This window comes from Gopherus flavomarginatus, chromosome 1 (assembly GCF_025201925.1).
Source record: "Gopherus flavomarginatus isolate rGopFla2 chromosome 1, rGopFla2.mat.asm, whole genome shotgun sequence".
Taxonomy (NCBI): Eukaryota; Metazoa; Chordata; order Testudines; family Testudinidae; genus Gopherus; species Gopherus flavomarginatus.
In genome coordinates this window covers 186,812,798-186,832,430 of record NC_066617.1, presented here as the reverse complement: position 1 = coordinate 186,832,430, position 19,633 = coordinate 186,812,798, and the positions used below count along the sequence as shown (strand labels likewise).

At 40.0% G+C, this 19,633-nt stretch overlaps 1 protein-coding gene across 1 annotated transcript in view; it reads right to left on the bottom strand.

The window, feature by feature from the left end:
* The window catches only part of ROBO1 (roundabout guidance receptor 1), a 1,059,329-nt gene that overhangs the window by 349,010 nt on the left and 690,686 nt on the right, over positions 1 to 19,633 (bottom strand). Inside the window, exon 4 of the mRNA XM_050962791.1 lies at positions 7,921 to 8,247. Coding sequence (XP_050818748.1) covers positions 7,921 to 8,247 — 327 coding nt within the window. The remainder of the gene's footprint in view (positions 1 to 7,920; positions 8,248 to 19,633) is intronic.

The following is a 19,633-nucleotide window of genomic DNA, read 5'->3' as shown; positions in this document are numbered from 1 at the left end:
TCTTTGTTTAATCCTGAGCTGATGGTGTCAAATTTGCAGACGAACTGAAGCTCAGCAGTTTCTCTTTGAAGTCTGGTCTTGAAGTTTTTTTGCTTCAGGATGGCCACCTTAAGGTCTGCTTTAGTGTGGCCAGGGAGGTTGAAGTGTTCTCCTACACTAACACTGGAACAAATCAACATACCCTTAGAGCCCCGACCAGGGTAATTCTATCTACTATCCAAGATCCACAAACCTGGAAATCCGGGCCGCCCCATCATCTCGGGCATTGGTACTCTCACTGAAGGACTGTCTGGATATGTGGACTCTCCACTCAGACCCTATGCCACCAGCACTCCCAGCTATCTCCGTGACACCACTGATTTCCTGAGGAAACTACAATGCATTGGTGACCTTCCAGAAAACACCATCCTAGCCACCATGGACGCAGAGGCTCTCTACATGAACATCCCACACACAGATGGAATACAAGCTGTCAGGAACAGTATCCCTGATGATGCCACAGCACAACTGGCTGCTGAGCTCTGTGCCTTTATCCTCCCACACAACTATTTCAAAGTTGATGACAATATATATCTCCAGAACAGTGGCACAGCTATGGGCACCCGCATGGCCCCACAATATGCCAATATTTTTATGGCTGACCTGGAACAACACCACTTCCTCAGCTCTCGTCCACTCACGCCCCTTCTCTACCTACGCTACATTGATGACATCATCATCTGGACCCATGGGAAGGAGACTCTGGAAAAATTCCACCACGATTTCAACAGCTTCCACCCCACCATCAACCTCAGCCTGGACCAATCTACACAGGAGGTCCACTTCCTAGACACCACGGTGCAAATAAGTGATGGTCACATTACCACCACCTTATACCGAAAACCTACCGACCGCTATGCCTACCTTCCTGCCTCCAGCTTCCATCCCGGGCACATCACACGATCCATTGTCTACAGCCAAGCACTGAGGTACAACCGCATCTGCTCTAACCCCTCAGACAGAGACCAACATCTACAAAATCTCCACCAAGCATTCTCAAAACTACAATACCCGCATGAGGAAATAAGGAAACAGATCAACAGAGCCAGACGTGTACCCACAAGCCTCCTACTGCAAGACAAACCCAAGAAAGAAACCAACAGGACTCCACTGGCCATCACATATAGTCCCCAGCTAAAACCCCTCCAACGCATCATCAGGGATCTACAGCCCATTCTGGACAATGATCCCACACTTTCACAGGCCTTGGGTGGCAGGCCAGTCCTCGCCCACAGGCAACCTGCCAACCTGAAACATTCTCACCAGTAACTGCACACCGCACCATAGCAACTCTAGCTCAGAAACCAATCCATGTAACAAACCTCGATGCCAACTCTGCCCACATATCTACACCAGTGACACCATCACAGGACCTAACCAGATCAGACACACCATCACCGGTTCATTCACCTGCACGTCCACCAATGTAATATATGCCATCATATGCCAGCAATGCCCCTCTGCTATGTACATCGGCCAAACTGGACAGTCGCTACGGAAAAGGATAAACGGACACAAATCAGATATTAGGAATGGCAATATACAAAAACTTGTAGGAGAACACTTCAACCTCCCTGGCCACACTATAGCAGACCTTAAGGTGGCCATCCTGAAGCAAAAAAACTTCAGGACCAGACTTCAAAGAGAAACTGCTGAGCTTCAGTTCATCTGCAAATTTGACACCATCAGCTCAGGATTAAACAAAGACTGTGAATGGCTTGCCAATTACAAAACCAGTTTCTCCTCCCTTGGTTTTCACACCTCAACTGCTAGAACAGGGCCTTATCCTCCCTGATTGAACTACCTCATTATCTCTAGCTTGCCTGCATATATATATACACCTGCCCCTGGAAATTTCCACTACATGCATCTGACCAAGTGGGTATTCACCCACGAAAGCTCATGCTCCAAAACGTCTGTTAGTCTATAAGGTGCCACAGGACTCTTTGCTGCTTTTAAAGATTTCCTGAACACTGGTAGAAAACTGTAGCTCTAATCTAAGCAAGAAGCAATTTGAAAATGAAGATGTATGAGTCTGGTGTCTACCAAACCCCGGCACTATGGTTCTCCTTAAGATCCCCAGAATCTTCAGAAGGGGGGAGGGGGCAGAAACGAGGAAGGCAAAAAGGTATTGACCATGGGTATTTGCCTGTCACTACCACCACTCTTGGTTATAAATAAATGCAACATAACTTGAGAATCATCTTTATTCACCTGGATATTACAGGTCCAGGAACACCTTCTCTCAAAAAAGAGTAATTGCATGGAAATCTAAGGATGCACTATAACTGTTGAGTCAGTCTGCTGTGCAATTAGATGCCAAATAAATGAATTTGATCTTGATCAGGTGCATCTGTTTATCAGAGAAGCTTCAGGGACTCAACAGCATAAAACAGCTGCAGTACACTCCTGGTTTGTTGACAGATAACATTTCTCATATCTCAAAAACAGCTTTTGTTTCCTTTAGGGTGAGAAACAGCCTTTGTTTCTAAGTTGTTTATGTGATGGACAGATTCTTGTCTGGACCACTTATTTGGAGGAGCAAAACACTGATCAACTCTGTGCTCCTACCTGTAAAGACTGACATTTATAGTAAGAATTACCCTGTTTAGTCTTGACAAGGACATGCCCTTTATCACATTCTCTAGGACCTTTCACCACCAGGGAATGTGTCACTGGTACGTGGTAATTCGAAACCAGTTACATTCTTCAAAAACAAAACATTGAGCTAATTTAAGGAGGTCTCCAGTGATCAAAAGACCGAGTTCAGGAAGTCAAGAAGAGAGAGGCAAACACGTGTAGTGGTATAAAGTCTTTGAAGGATGACTGTTTACCCATGCCTGATTATCCCATTACCTTCACTGGTTGGTCTAGTACACAGAAGCCTCATTCAGCTGTGAGTAAAGTCTGAAGATACATAAGGTTCCATTTCACAAAGTGGGAACAATATCCTGTTAACCTGTCTTGTAACTGTACCTTCTGCTATGGCTCCTATTTTATTTAGGTATATATACTATTCCTCCTTTGTGAATAAACTATATCAAAATTATATCACTTAATATTAAGTTACAAAGCTACTTCTCTGAGACAGTACCACACATCTCTAGAGTTTTGCACTACTGCTCATCAAAATGGTTGATAGATTTTAAGCTTTTGGTGTAAAAAAATATCAAGTGACTTGTGATTTGACTAAGTCAGTAACACAACCCTCTAACCTGATCACACAGAAGAGACTCAGGATAAGATAAGCAATGCTATGCTGTATTTAGGGAAGACACCCTATATTGGAAGATACATTTATTACATGCATAGTGCCACACTTGGGGATCATGTTGCTATTTTGTTTGTTTTAAAAGGGCCAACAACAGGAAAATCATATGAAAATAAGAGAGAATACAGTACTTATAAACAATGCCAAGGACACCAGAAAGCAAGCCCAACAATGTAATGCGTAAAGCTCATAATTTTAAAGTAACATGAGAGGCAGAGATTGTAGTGAGGGAAATGGTTTCCTTGATTCAGCTTACTGAAGATACCAAATAGTTATTAGTGCTAGATCGATGCTATTCACCAAGGGACAAATAGCCCTGGCTAGCTAATAGACCGACCTCAGTGGGGGATAAATGAAGATATAGATACAGCATATTTTGGATAACTTTACATATCTAGCCCTTTTGATGGGCCTACTGGGGAGTGGGAAGTAGAAGATGAGTAAGCTTGCACATTCCTGCTTCCTCATATTCTACATGTTCTGTGGATAAGGAGAATTTTAGTTTCTCAGGCTGTCAAATCTGATACATAGAATAAAATTTTATATGTACCTAAAAATATATTAGTGGAATTAAAAAAAAAGAACCTTTAATGTTAACACTTCACATTCCAGAAGATTGTATTGAGTTTTTGATATATTGCACTACTTCTTTTGTAGACTCTCTAAAACGTATATGTATCATAGAACAAAGAAAATAATTAGTAATATCTCCATTAGTTTTGTAAAAACAAAAACTAAATTTCCTTGATGAATTGTCCTATCTCAAAAGATTAAGAGTGAATTGGTTTTGAAAACGCAGTTTTTAGGCAACACTAAAAATTTGTTTTTAGTGTTTATTGGAAAAGTAAATAGACTCTTTGCTGATCTGAAGCGTAGGCTACAAATTCATAGGATACTAAGGACTGAAATCTAAATCAAGTTGTGACAATCGGAACTGCTGAAAAAGGAAGTGCTTTATAAAATGCAAGTTACTGCCATAGACAAGACTCTCTTCCAGTCGTACCTACGAGTTACAGTGCATAAAAGCTTTTGTTCCCCTACTATTTTTTTTTTTTACAAATGTCTTTCAGTTAAATTGACTGTGTAGCATTAAAGCATAACCAAATGAATATGCTAAAGTGTTCTTTTGTGTTTCTTAAATGCACATCAAATAAAGGCAATTTTATTGTGTAAACATGCAAAGATGAAACTAAAATTTAAGGATTTTTAAAGTAGCAATTGCACATTATAATACTGAAAGAGGATGCAGTGACAAGTGAACCAAAACAGTGTTTTCTCTTTGACCACTGTGAGTCTAACTGTAGTTTATAATGATATAGTGTTATATCTATGTTTCACAGATGTTAAATTTAATGTACATTTATTCCAGCAGCCTTCAATTACTTCCTTGTTTCCTAGAATATCTGATTCTTTACCTTTTCAGTGCTATTTAAAATGCTTCACTGGTTTTGCATTTTCACATCATCGCTTGTTCTGTTAAACATCTTTTCAAACACCATGTTACCAATGCTAAAAATTTCATTTCCTAACACACGTACTAGCGATTTTTCCTTTTTAAGTGTAATGTCAACTTTAACAACAATCAAGTCTCAGCAAATCTCAACTCACATTTCACAGCTCTGAGATTGCCAATACGAGTGTGATTGGTATTGGATTGGTAGTTAATGCTATGCTACTGTTCTGTGGCAAATACACTGCTACCTCAATATACCACCACCCGATATAACGCGAATTTGGATATAACACAGTAAAGCAGTGCTCCAGGGGGGCGGGGCTGCACACTCTGGTGGATCAAAGCAAGTTCAATATAACACGGTTTCATCTATATCACGGTAAGATTTTTTGGCTCCCAAGGACAGTGTTATATCGACATAGAGGTGTACGTGAAGCTCTTTTAAAAGATACTTGTCTTTTATCTCTGTCTCAAGAATTAAGACACTTGAAAAACCTTATGGTGGCACTAAATGTTTTGCATACAAGTTCAGACCCTGTCATGAAGATTCTCCCTGCAATCTAATCAAGATGACTTGAGATACGGAGTCACAAACACATTGTCTGGATATACCGCAAGAAGGACAAGTTTAATGTTATGGGTTTTAATCAGGCCGCAACTTTATTATATAGATGTCTGGGACTACCCGGCAGATGAAGTGTACAGTGCAGGCAAATCCATGCTTATTCAAAGCAATTCTCTGGTGCTTTCACCAGCCCCCCTTTATTTCATCCAGGTCCCCCAGCCGACCCATGGCTTAGACCTTACCAACCACCAGCCTCGCAAGAGGCTTAAGAGGGGCTTTGGCAGGGGGGAAGGTTGGCTCCCTAATGTACTGGTTATGGGAGTCCCTGAACCCCCTCTCCCCTTCTGTTTCTTTATCCAGTACCTCCTTTTAAGTCCTTTACCAGGCCATTTATCTGGTCACTGGCTGCCCTCCCTATGGAAGACCTGCACTAAACATCCGCCCAACCTTACAAAGTAAGTTGTGACATATGGCCTGCCACTTTTTCTATTCACCAGAAAGGGTCCAGCCTCAAACCCACTGTGAGGAAGGCGAAAAAAACCACACTCCACCGCAGCCAATTCTGGTGGTGTGGGAAAAATTCCTTTCCAGCCCCCCCTTAAAAAGGGCAACTAGCGTAACACCCACAGCAGGTTCTAACCCAGCCTGCCATTTGCCTCCACTTGCTGGCTGCTAGGGGAGGGAAGGTGTGTGTTGGCTTCCTTGCTGCTTTCACATAGAGACTTGCCCCACCCAGGTTTTGTACCTTTATGTACATTCCTGGGAGTGGGGCAGGTGAGTGAGTCATTGCTGCAAAGTTGATCACCAAGCACCTTTTACAGCAGTTTCTGACCTTCTTCCTCTCTCCCTCCCAACCGCAAAGCAGAGCTGTCTTTCTTTGGGTAAGCCCAAATTCTGCCCCTCCTTTAGTTGTGGTGCAGCCATTTAGAAACTCCAAGTGAACTGGCAGCAGCAACACTGCTCCACCAAAATAGGCCTAACTCTAGTTCCTAGACTTTAAATGGGAAATTGTGGGATGAATATACATATACATTTTACATACACAAGATATAGTGGCCTTAACACCATGTGCATTTTAAGAAGTTATTAAAAGATACTATATTGTATGTTATTAACCAAATAAACTGCTGATTTTTAATTGAATGCCTCACACATTACAAATATCCTTTGCAACACACACAAAAATCTTTCAAACACATTCAAACATTTATGAACTATATTGTACCGTAAGTAATAGTAAATTGGAGGTCAAGAGAACTCGATTTCAATAAAGCAGGGCTCTGGAGCGGTGCCTGGAGCTGGAGTGCGGAGCAGCTCCAGAGCAGTAGAGCTGCAGGTTTTTGCCTGGAGCTGGAGCGGAGCCGGAGCCCAGCTCCAAAGCCCTGCAATAAAGCGCTTAATGCTAGAGCTACTCAACTCTTTACAAAAGACCATTGAACTAGACAACAAATGTGTTTTAAAGCAGTTTCAAGAACTTTGGATTAGTTACTGAGCCAAATTCTTATCTTTTCTCACAAAGGGATTTCAGGTCTGATCTGGTAGCTTAATTCATTTCAATGTTATGACAAAATATACACTATATAATCAAGGCTGTATGAGTGTAGGCATATGCTGTGCTTCCATCAGTACTCAGGTGGTAATCATTGTAATTCAGCAACACATACAAATGGCCTGTAATAGAATGTCTTAGATGTTTCAAATATGGGACTTGACCTTCAAGGCCCAGAAGAGTGTACAGCAGGAAGCAGAACCACCTTCTGCTCCTGTGAAAACGAGAGTGGAGACTAAGCATGGGCATTAGGACCCAAAAAAAGGGGCCTGACTTCCAGGCCTGTTAAGCAACAACAATATCCATAGACTTTTACAGGCGTTGTGGCTATCAGAACTCTCATTTAGGTTCTGAAATCTGACTTTCAGCATCTAAATAACTGAGCTTGAAATTTCTGACTTAGGTATAGTCCTTCTCACTAAGTCTCAGGATTCTTGCACACTCACTTTTAACTCTGTTCTTCAGAGCAGAAAACAGAAAAGGGGCATGTTTGAGGAACAAGTGTGTGATGAAATGTAAATGAACAACATACCTATTTGCTCCGGTCTTTGGCATATGACTGCTATTAGCCAGAGGAAGTTGACTGGCCACACACCAGAACTCACTTGAGCAGGACTCTTGTGCACCCAGTCATGCTAAATAATTTTATGCCTTTATTATATACACAACACTTTGCACCTGTGCAGTGTTACATCAAACCTTTACTCTATCACCAGTAATAGTAAACTGCATTTGATATGACATGTGGTGGAAAAAAGTATCAATCTTTGAATGAGATATGCAATATTCAACAGCCAACAAAGAACCAGAACTTCATAGAAAAATAGAGCAGCATCTGGCCAGCAAGTCCAAATCTTCAAAATGTCTGTGTTTCCTTCCCATATATTTGTACGTAGTACAGTAAATTCAACTACATAGTTCCTACCTTTATTTTAAGACAATTGTTTGTCTCAGAGAAGTTAATATTTTTTCTCTTAAATTTCCACAGTAATAGCCAACATCAAGACAAGAGACTTTGTAAAACGTGAAAAAGCTTTACTTACTTGCTACCTCCAGCGATGAATTATGACTCACAGCTTCACCAAGGTAATTCCTTGCAACACAGACATAGACTCCTTCATCTGGCCTACTTTTGCGTCCATGTACTATGCGTAAGAAAAATAAAGATCCGCTGGGCAGCAACATCCGATGGGAGCGAGGGTCATCTTTGTCAGTTTCAACTCTTTCACCCCCTTTATACCACTCAATAGTTGGGATTGGCCTGCCTTCTGCCTTACAGTTCAAAGTTGCTGGTTCTCCTTTTGAAACAATTAGATCAGAAGGGTGCTCAACAATTCGAGGTGGGAAATCTTCTTGACGGAGACGGGAGCCTAAAAGATAAAGAAACCAAAGTTTTCTTATTGGATCGTGATTATATACACTCACTGAATGGAACCCAGCATTTTGTAAGATGACAATTTGACTGTTAATCCACAGTGTCCAGATATTATAGTAAAGATGGTGATGAATAACTTAAATTTAGATCAAATTTTTATGGATTTCAGTATGCAAGTGCTTTCCCATAACTGAGCAAGTAAAGACGGCATTGGTCAAATAATCTTCCGATATCTTATTAATTTAATGAAACTACTAAGTTATTAACTCAGACCTATTATTTTACAGTTCAAAGATGAAAAACCTCTTTACCAAGACTCCCCTGGTATCTATAGAGTTGTGCCGTTCTAGGCATGTGAAGTAGATTTGAAGATGGCCTGACTGGCAAGCTGGATATCCTCTGGTTTATGCAAGGGTAAGTAACATCTTCTGACCTCAAAGTTACTTTCTTTAACTTGTACTGTAAACTGCTTTGGACACTGACTAGGCAGTGCACTGGGAGCATGAGAAACTGGATTGTCATGGAATGAAAATACCTCAAAAACTTTACCTTCTCTGTAGTTTTCCTGGCATAGAATGTCAGTAAGGACTATACTGCAACTCATTACAGTACTGGAGTGTTTATTTCCTCATTCTCTAGATCACTCACTCTGGGAACTATTCCACCACCTGGCCCAAAAGAACTGAAAGTTGTGAACTAACAAGCAACTCTTAAAGAGGATGACATAATTCAGACTCTCACTGCACATGCTCATATGGCTAGGAGCAATCATAACCACCTGTTAGACAGGTATATACCACAGGAGAACAGGACAACATACATTAGAGAGCCCTACATAACATTAATTTATGAACCATCCTACAGTATAGATGTAAAAATACAAAGGTTTCCAGATTTTTAAATTCATGACTGCATTCCCCTCACAATTTTCTTTATTTCTCTCTTTCTTGATATACAACTTTACCAAAGTGAAAATTAGCCTCTGGGTTAATAATTCTTGATCATTAAAATTTAAAATGTCAAAATTCTCTATTATTAGAGTATTAATCTGTGTTTTGAATGGCTATGGAACACAATATATAGAAATGTGATGTATTCACCACCAGTTACAAGACCGTGAAAGTGGTGTGGAAAATTAGAAGAGGAGGATCCCAGAGAGAGAGTGCTTCTTTCAATGTAAACACAGAAAACAGCAAAATGCAGAATTTACATGTAATGTTTATTTCACACTCTCCTCACCTCAGGCTAATTTCTGTAAATTAAATTTCACACTAATCAGCTAGCAGTTAGCATACAATCCCAAGACTGGGACTTTGGCTGTCTGCATTAAAAATAGATTTGCACTCTTTATGCAATGCAAGAAGATAGTTTTATATGAACTCTTGTGATCAATAAATACATATCAACTCAATCACCAATCAAAAGTGCTTTGTGGTCCTTTGATGAATGGCACCATAGTATGTTCATACAGAACATATTCGGAACATATATTTGTATTAGCATTACAAATTAAGAAATCAATTTAAAATATTAAATATAAAAATATGTTGCGTCTAACTATACCAGAAAATTCCAACTGGATAAAAGGATCTTTGGCTGCAGAAGTGAGCACAAACTACTCATTTCTGATCCAAAACCAAACAGCTTCCTAAAACTATGAAACCTCGGCAACAAAAAGAACAACAACATTTATTCTACATAATTTTTACATACAAAGGATAAGCACAAAAATATGATGAATCTTTCTCATTCCTTAAAGAGAATGGAAGTCAGAAAATCCCTGACTTCTTATCCAGTTTTATCACTGTGTGGCTTTGAACACGACACTATGGCAATGTCTACACTGCAATTAGACCCATGTGGCTGGCTTGTGCCAGCTGACTCGTGATAACAGGGCTTGGTCTGAGTAGTCTAACCGTGGGGTAGACGTTCAGGCTTGGGCTGGAACCTAGGCTCTAGGAGCCTGCAAGGTGGGGGTGTCCCAGAGCCTGGGCTCCAGGCTGAGTGTCTATACCATTAATAAACAGCTCACAGCCAGAGGCCTGCGAGCCCAAGTCAGTTGGCACTGGCCAGCCACAGGTGTCTAACTGCTGTGTAGACATACCCTCAGAACTCTCAGATCAGGAAGACCTGGGGTTAAGATGGCCTTAAGTCATTTTTGCACCATCCAAATTCTGAACTCAAAACACACAAGTGTAATTTACACAGCTGTGTTGGTCTGTCTAAATTATAACATGCTCCTCGAGGTGCTATATGGGTCACAATGTTGTCCAGAATCTCTACAGTGCTACACCCACACACCTGATACACATCCCCAGCCACAACTTGAGACTCTTTACACCACTCCAGACCTTTTACCTAGCATAGAGGAGCCAAAATGGGTGGTGGGGGGCAAGAATCTCACCCCTGAACTTCAGTCTGTTTGCAAAGGAACTCATATCTCCTGTATCCCTCAAGGGAAAAAATAGAAGTAAGGAATCAAAATAAGGTAGCTGTATTGCTTATAAAGCATTTAGAAGATCTAAAAAAAAAAAAAGCTAAATTTAAGTATTTGAATGTATTATATTTTCAAGTATTTTTTAAAAGGCAAAAGGCTGCATAGATTTTGAGTACATTACCTATTCTACATTTAATGCATTACACTAGTCAGCTAATAAAAAAAAAAAGTACTCAACCTTATTTATTATCACTACCAATAAGGCCCAAGAAACAAGAAAACAAGCAAGTCTCTCCAGATATATTCCATGTCCCTCTTATGCACTGTCCTTCAAGTACCATAAACAATAACGGTGCAAACACCTGGCTCAAAACTTGCTTGAAAATTGAGACATTCTGATTTCCTGTCGGGGACTGGGATGGAGAGGGGAGGAAAGAATCTCACGGGAAGTCAAGTTCTTAGGAAATTTCAGGAATTTCCATGCACTCTTTACACTTGTTCGACGGGTAATAGTAGAGAAGTTAAAATGACAGAACCGACCATTAACAGATTTCTATGCTGACACTTTATAAAGTAGTGTTTTTCTGGAAAATTCCTTCAAGCACAAGGGGACAAAAGTTGTACGAGTAGTTGACTGACACATAGTGAGCATTAACAACAAATTTAGTGACAACTGCATGAGGGGATATAATGGCCTTGACAGCCAAGTTATAATCTTTCTGTGTATCTACACGCTATTTTTTTAATCTTTCTTCCCTTTTACCCTTGTTACTTAAGCTCCAGTTATGTTTTATTGAGTAGAAGCAGCTTCAATTATCAACATAATCTTACAGTGGGCACCAATCCTGTAATTTTCACGTCAAAAATCTATCCAACAAGGGATATTTGGTAAAAATAGAAGTACAGCACCTATTAGTTGTACACTGTATCTGGTAATAAATGCACAGTTGAGCTACATTTTTTTTTCCAAGTCAGACAGTACTGTGGTTAGAGGCACTAACAAACTTGTGTTCCCTACTCTGGTATAATTCAAGTCCAAGTCAACAGAATGCCTCCTATTAGAGTGTGCCACACTGATTGTTTTCACCCTGCTAGTTATATGAACAATATTATGAAAAATCATGTTTACAGTTTATTAGATTGTACCACAGCTGTTTTTACAAGAATTCAGACCTTGGAGGAAACAGATATGAAGAATCAAAAGAAGGATCACAAGGTTAGATACATACAGTTAAGCTCCTTATGGCAAATATTGCCTTTATTCTCTCCTTAATGCACCATCAAATCTATTGATGAAATATACAAATATGAAATACAAAATAGATATTTTTCTTTCCTAAGTGTAAGCCAATCTGAAAACTCTTGATATCAAAGCAACAAACTGTTATCCAGTTCCAAGCCCAGACCCAAAACTCCCCTCATCCACCCAAAAACAAACACCTACAGCACACAGCACTATATCACCACGCTCCTAATGTCTCCAAAAATTGTTCTTTGAAGCATGAAACAGCTCTAAGTCAAGACATCTAAAACCTTCCCAGAAAAATTCTGAAACTTCACTTAAGATGCATAAAGAAAACATGATTTCTTCCAGCTAAAGATCCACGAGACAATCCACCCAAATCTTGTAAAAAGCTCCTGATGTAACCGACTTTGGGACTTTAGGAAGGTGCTTGTAAAAACATTTCCTGCTGGCCCAATTAAATCTTCCCGTTTCATAAACCGAGCATTTTAAGCAAAATGTGTTTACTCTGAATGAAGCATTATTTTTCATTGAGAAGATCAGATCTGAACTGCTGCTGTGTGTCTTGTGTTCTTTATGCAACAAATAGTGTGCAGAGGAATCTGGATAGATGAGAACAGAGTACAAAGGATAATACTGAAGAAACTGTAAACCAGTCCCATGCTATCATCATTGTCAGCTAGCCTGGAGAGGTTTGGATCACTAAAAAGCTTGTTTTTTTCCTTCAGAAATCCAGATATCTAATTGTTGTGTCCATCAGACCTCACCCAAGCGATCATCCTGAAGCTCTCAAAGATACTCAATGTTGTAGCTCTGTAATATATTCTTCCTTTTCACTTTGAGCATGGGATTAGTCACGTTGAAAATTTTCAAATTTTTCCAGGAAAAAGTAAAGATTAAAATGAAATTATTTTAACAGTCTGTTTCATTTTTTGAATAAAATTTAAGTACATTTCAAAATGAAAATTAATTTCAAGTGGAAAGTCAAAATATTTTGTTGTAAAAACTTTTTTTTTCAGAATCTCCTCCCCCTTTTTTTTTTTAATGAAAACCATTTGACACAAATTCGCAAAATGTTTCAGTTGATGCAAGTCTGTTTGTTTTACTAAAAAGTGCAAACAAAAAAACAAACAGTCTGACAAAAAACTTCACCCAGCTCTAGTGAAGATTTTAGTATAAACAGTGGTTTGTGCTGTATACACTGCCTGCTTTAAAGGGGTCATATGGATGTGTTAGGAAAAGACAGATTCTCTTTTGGGTGCTATGTCTCAGATAATATCACCTTCAATATTTATTATGTTTTATTTAAAAATCCAGAGGTCTGGCAGGTATGCAGAATATAATATAAATTTACACAGTATGTAGATTGGATTACTGTCCTGAAATAAAAGCATTCAAACACCCTCAAACTAAGATTCTCCTACCATTCCCCCAGTATCTGACCACAAAAAATGCCTGGGAAAACTACGTAGGTTTTACAGAAATAAGATGTAGTGAACAATTCTTAATATATTTGCACTTATTTTATAAGGCAAAACAAAAAAATAAATGAAAAGAAACATGAATAGATGAAAATGAGCCAGGATTTACCCTGTTTACTTACTCAATCACATGGCTATAATTGTATTTGGAAAAGCTATGACATTCATTCACTCAGGGAAAATATCTGCCACCCTTACATTGAGCATTAAATTGCTATGCAACTACCCTCAATAAAAATCAGTGGAACACCACCAAGTAATGCACTGCACACTTTGAATCCTGCTCTAATCCCATCAGAGTCTCCTCTGCTTATATGGAGACAGACACAGCTGGTGTGGAAGAGTGTGACCTTTATTTTTCCCTTTAACTCCCCTCCCTCTGCCCACAATGGGCCTAACAAAGGTAAACTGCAGACCTCCCCGATAACATCTCATGGGATTCTTTCAAATGCATACTGTAATTGGACATATTCAGGTTCAAGGGAGATTTCCCAACAGACACTGCTATGTACTTGGAGGTCTGTGTTTAGCTTCTCAAAGGTTATGTCTACTTTACAAATCAGGGGTGTAATTGCAGCTCACATAGGCATCCCCAACCTAGGTTTACTGTAGCAGACTCCAGTGCAAACAGCATAAACCCACCTGGAACTCTGGGCACACACTCACGTTCCTAATCGCACTGGCATCTGCGCTCCCATGTCTTTACTACTATTATTAGGTGGAGTGACACAAGCTGCAATCATACCTCGGACTGCAATGCAGGCATACTCTAAGTCTTAAAAGCTAATCTATCAAATTATGTTCCCTGCTTGTTTTCAATAGAATCAACCCCCAACATACCCACTTTCTTCAGCATACTATTGTCAGCAGAGCTGGACTTGGAAAACTAAAGAGATAGGTGGTTCAGGTCCAAGCTCCAATTTTATCTGAACCCCCTAAATTCTGTTGCAGGGGTTGAGCAATTCGTTTAGATTATGGCCCATCTCTAAATGTCAGCTGTATTACTGAAATCCACTGCTAGAATAGGAGTCCACAACTTGAAAGTCAATATGTCTCCTCCAACTGCTAAGTTTTCTTTAGAAACAAGCAGATTTAAAGTACTAATCACTCATTATAAACGTAAGAGATACATTGCGATACACCTCTACCCCAATATAACGTGACCTGAAATAACACAAATTTGGATATAATGCAGTAAAGCAGTGCTCGGGGGAGGAGGAGGGGCATGGTAAGATTTTTTGGCTCTCGAGGACAGCGTTATATCGGGGTAAAGGTGTACGTTATATCCGTCATAGGAGGAGAATTGAAGGAAAAGCAAAACATGGGCATCTGTCTCAACGCAGAGAAAATGCTGCCCCAAACCTTGCTTTGGGATCAGTTATCTACTGCAAAATATTGGAAGCAGACATCTGCCACTTCAGACAAACATATATTTGGGACCTGAAGAGAACGTATGGTAAAAAATACTTCAGGATAGATGCCAGTTTTTCTGGGAGAGTCTTTTGCCTGCTCAGTCAACCACTAATCTTTATTTCCTGACAACTTCTATTTATAGACAGATGACACTCAACGATTTTTAGCTGAAGATCATTATCCCTGGAGGTCTTGTCCCCCTTTCCCTTATTTATTTGCAAGTTCCACAGTTAAACAACTATTTCCACCTCTGAACGCTCTTATGTCTAATATATTTATGTGGCAATGAGACTGCTCATTCCTCATATGAGGCCCATTTCATGGCCAAAATATATTCGGAATCCTACAGAATTAGTGTCTGTTTTGAACAACAACTATCCCAAAATCTCCTTTCAAAATGTTGTAGTCTCCCATACACCACAGTAGACAGAATAAAGGAAGAACAACTACACAAGTCTTTAGATTTTTCCAAAAGAGTCAGACCAGTAAGAACAGCAGCTTCACCCTTGGAATTGCTTCTCAGCATGAGTACAACAGCCTGGAAGAACAGCCAAATTGTGTGCGGAAATTGCATTTCTGAAACTCTCTCCTGCAAGTGACTTTTTCCTTGCACCATGTCAGACACACAGACAAAAGTATTTTTCCACATAATTGATCACCAATCCTCCTTGTTCAGCATCTGAAGAATTTCATTTACTGCTGCAGTTGCCACCCAGCTTTGATAGATGACTACCAATATATATCTTTCTATTATAGTCCTTCTGCTACTTCTATGATTGACTCTTTAAGTACTTTAAAGGGACACAGTTCATATGAAAATCAGCACAAAGCCCGCCTCAGGTAGGTTGCTAGATTCCTTCCACCCAATAGACATCTTAGATAGCTAGAGACACAGGAAATTGGATTGTAATAATATTGGATACATACATCTATTAATGCCAAACAAGGAAAAGTTATTGGACTCCATTTTTAAGATGTGTTTAATACATGATGGGTTAGCCATTAGCAATCCTTCTCAATCTCCTAGAATTTTTTTTTTTTTTTAAAAACACAGCAACTAGACCCTTCAAAGTATGACACAGAACTGGGAAATGCACCACTGCAATTTCTAACAAATGATATACTGGCAACAAAATGTTCTCATGTTTTTGAGTCTTCACAGGAAAAGAAAAAAGAAGCTACTCTGGGTAAAAGAAAGAACAATATTGAACTCCAACTGCTCTCCCTTCCCAACTGCTCACATGCAAAACTTTCACTAAGTTCCCTGAAAACAGAAGTCACCTTCTTTAAGGATAACCTAGGAGGATTAGATCTTTATATCAAAAAGATTTTTTTTTCAGTTAGGGTCGGAGAAGTGAGAGGATCAGCAAAAAAGAGGTGTTCTGCCTACAACCTCTGTAATTAAGATATGACTCCTGGTAAAGGACATAAGTGCAGTAGGAAAATCTCAATTTCAAAAGTTTATAGAATGTAAAAAGATCCTCTGTCGGTCATGGCTTCTAAAGTTGGTTAAAGGGATATTTGAAAGGCCTTCCTATCAGAAGTTGACTGCAAAAGGTGTCTTATGCAGTGAGCTTTTTGCTAGCCCTTTAATGTCAATTAACTGTTAAACTCAAAATTTGGCTGCCTCAGCCTTTAAACTGCAAAGCAAAATAACCAGTTTGGCACTGTTTAACTGAAGATACAGAGTGACTGTTAGGCCCTGATCTGGGCCTGGAGCTCGGGGTTAGGACTCTCGAGCACCTCTTCTCCTGTCCCAGTTTCACCCACAGCTGCCCTCTAGTAGAGGCAGGCAAGCAAGCTTTCTTATCTTGCTTGATAGTTCCTGATTGCCTGGGAACCGCCACCAATGGGATCTGCAGGGGCAGCACCTGTGGATGCGGCAGTGCACAGAGCCACCTGGCAGCGCCTTCATGTAGGAGCTGGAGAGGGGACATGCCGCCGCTTCCAGGAGCTGCCTGAGGTAAGCACTGCCCAGAGCCTGCACCTCAATCCCCTCCTGCACCCCAACCACCTGCCCCAGCCTTGATCCCCCTCCAAACCCCTTGGTCCCAGCCTGGAGTACCCTCTCACACCGTGAACTCCTCATTTCTGGCCCCACCCTAGAGCCCGCTCCCCCAGCCGGAGCCCTCACCCCAACCCTCAATTTTGTGAGCATTCATGGCTCGCCATACAATTTCCATACCCAGATGTGGCCCTTGGTCCAAAAAGTTTGCCTACCCCTTCTCTAAAGTGTGTTATGCTGCTAAGACACCAGGAACCTAATTATATTTCTGTTCGCGCTACCACCCTATCTGACGACATCAAAAGCAAATCACTTACTGTATACTTACGACAGAAAAAAATAAGAAGTAACCACAGGGAGTCTGAAGTTGCCTCTGCTGTATCTGTTTTTTCCCTGAAGGAAAAGGATTGTCAGTTCCCATTTAAAAAAAACCCAAAACTCCTGAAATCTCTAAATCTAGACTGATCTTGCTGCCTTGCAGCTGCACTGAAGAGACCAGAAGCCCAACCATTCAGTGTTGGAGAAATTCAGATGGCACAATATCCTCAAAAAGCTGATTTCATAAAAATGATTGTAATGTGGCAAATAATAGGGTAAAGCAAAATTATATGAATCAATACATTATGTTTTGTACAGTTTTCTATTCACTGTCTACATCACACTAATTTTGAGCATATGTATCAGTCTCATTAGTTGGAAAAATCTGGCTGCATTTTGGCTCGCAACACTCTATGCATCCTTAAATCAAACTTAGTTTTAGAAAGAGTATTGAAAGGTTTAATTTGGGAACTTTAAATATTTTTAGCAGTATACCCTATGTGAAATGAGTGAAAAATTGACAGAAAACAGGCTGGAGAGACACTAACACTCCGTATATTCGCTCTAATACAATAAAGCAGCATATTTTCCAGAAGCAGTTAAAACATTCTAACTCTTTGAAATGATCACATTTCACTGTGGGAGGAACAAACAAACTGCAAAATGGCAACCAGAAGATATGTGCTTTCATTTTCTATGCAAGTCATCATCAGCAGGTCAAATCCCAAAGGGATACTGCCTCTTTGCAGATTAGAGGTCACCTGAATTGGGTTTGAGCAAAATGATTAAAGTAATCTAAACGTATATTCAGTTTATGGCCATCACTGGAATTATTATTGTACCACTGAAGCTCCTGGCATCCACAACTGCCAGCCCTGTAGCAGCATTCCTGGTATAATCACTTCAGAATTTTTTCAATCTCATAATACTTCCATGCCAAGAAAGCCACCCACACCGAACTAGTGCTAATTGAGGCATTGGCTGAGTTCTGTTTTGAATATCTTCATTTCTGATCTTGTCTTGCTACTTCATCCTTTCAAAGATTCCAAGGCCAGAAAGGACCACAGTGATCATCTAGTCTGATCTCCTGTATAATACAGGCCACAGAACTTCCCAAAAATAAAATGTTGCTATGAAGCAGCGGTAGGTGACTATGAGAATCAAAAACCATCAATCCTGTGTTTTTCAATCTCAATTTTCTTGTCACCACTTCCTGGCCAGCCTTCCGATAAAGCACAGATCTCAAAGTTCAGACTTTTCAACTGCTTGTTGGATGGCTTTAGCTGTTTTGGACAATGTTTAGACATTCCAGGAATCCACTTTACATTTGTCACCAGCATGCGTGAATGGCCCTTTCACAAGGTTTCACTGGTCATTTTCACCTCAGTGGCAGGAAAAAAACAAAACCTCCCCCCCACACACACACCGTCACCACCTCTTGACCATCTCAGCTACAAAGACAATTGACCAGATTGTCGGCAGGTGGTCAGATTCACTGTCAATACCTTCATGACAAGAACGTACCAACCCAAGAGAAAATCCCAAATTAAATGATCACCATACCAAGCCAACTTGTAACAGTGCCTTTGAACAAACCACTGAGTCTCGAGAAAATTACCTTTACTGGGCAGCTTTGGTACCATACTATAGGTTTCTACTGCACTTAGTGAAAAAGAACCTTCATCTGGTTGGCCACTAGGCATTACCAGAATATAAATGTTAAACAACAACATTAATATTGGGATTTGTAATAGGCTGACTTTTACTGAAAACTGCACCCTGTTAGCAGCGAAGGATCCTAGTAAAAATGATAGTGGGTTTTTTGACCCAGTGGAGCAGCTCTCAAGTAGCAATGTTTCAAGCTTGGCAAAAAAAAAAAAAAAGACAAGTCTTGAAGGAAGGAAGCCAAAGTGCTGCAAAGCAGGGAAGAATCCATGAACTGGAGTAAAGGAATCAAAAGGAGCTGCTAAGCCTGAAGTGGTCTGGGGTTGTTGTTATTTTGGAAGTACCCTTGTGGTTTTTAAAAAAATCAGACTCCAGAAGAGCTGACTTTATTTTGACTTTGAGAGGAGAGTTTTATTTGGAGTGGGCTGCGGTTTTCACCTGCGCACAGGCTGCTCATGGCATATGAGGCCATTTTACTCCACAGTTTATAACTTTGTCATGTACATAAGTTTGGAGAAAAACACCAAACTGAACATACAGACACTTTCTGAGCTACAATATTTTCTTTTGGATGCTCCAGCCCTGTGTATGCATAGGTGCACAGTAAATGTCAACGATATTTCTCCCAGAACTATGTATACTGGTTGTGTTGTGTGGATGTAGGTGAGGTGGTGCTGGGAGATCTGTGCAGACGGAAAACTGGTCAAAGGACAATGTCAGATTAAAAACTATTAGTCATATCTCCTTACTTCTGTTGTTAATACTTTGAGCTATTAAAATTTGTATTTATAAATAAGGAAAGGAAAATCAGAATTGTAT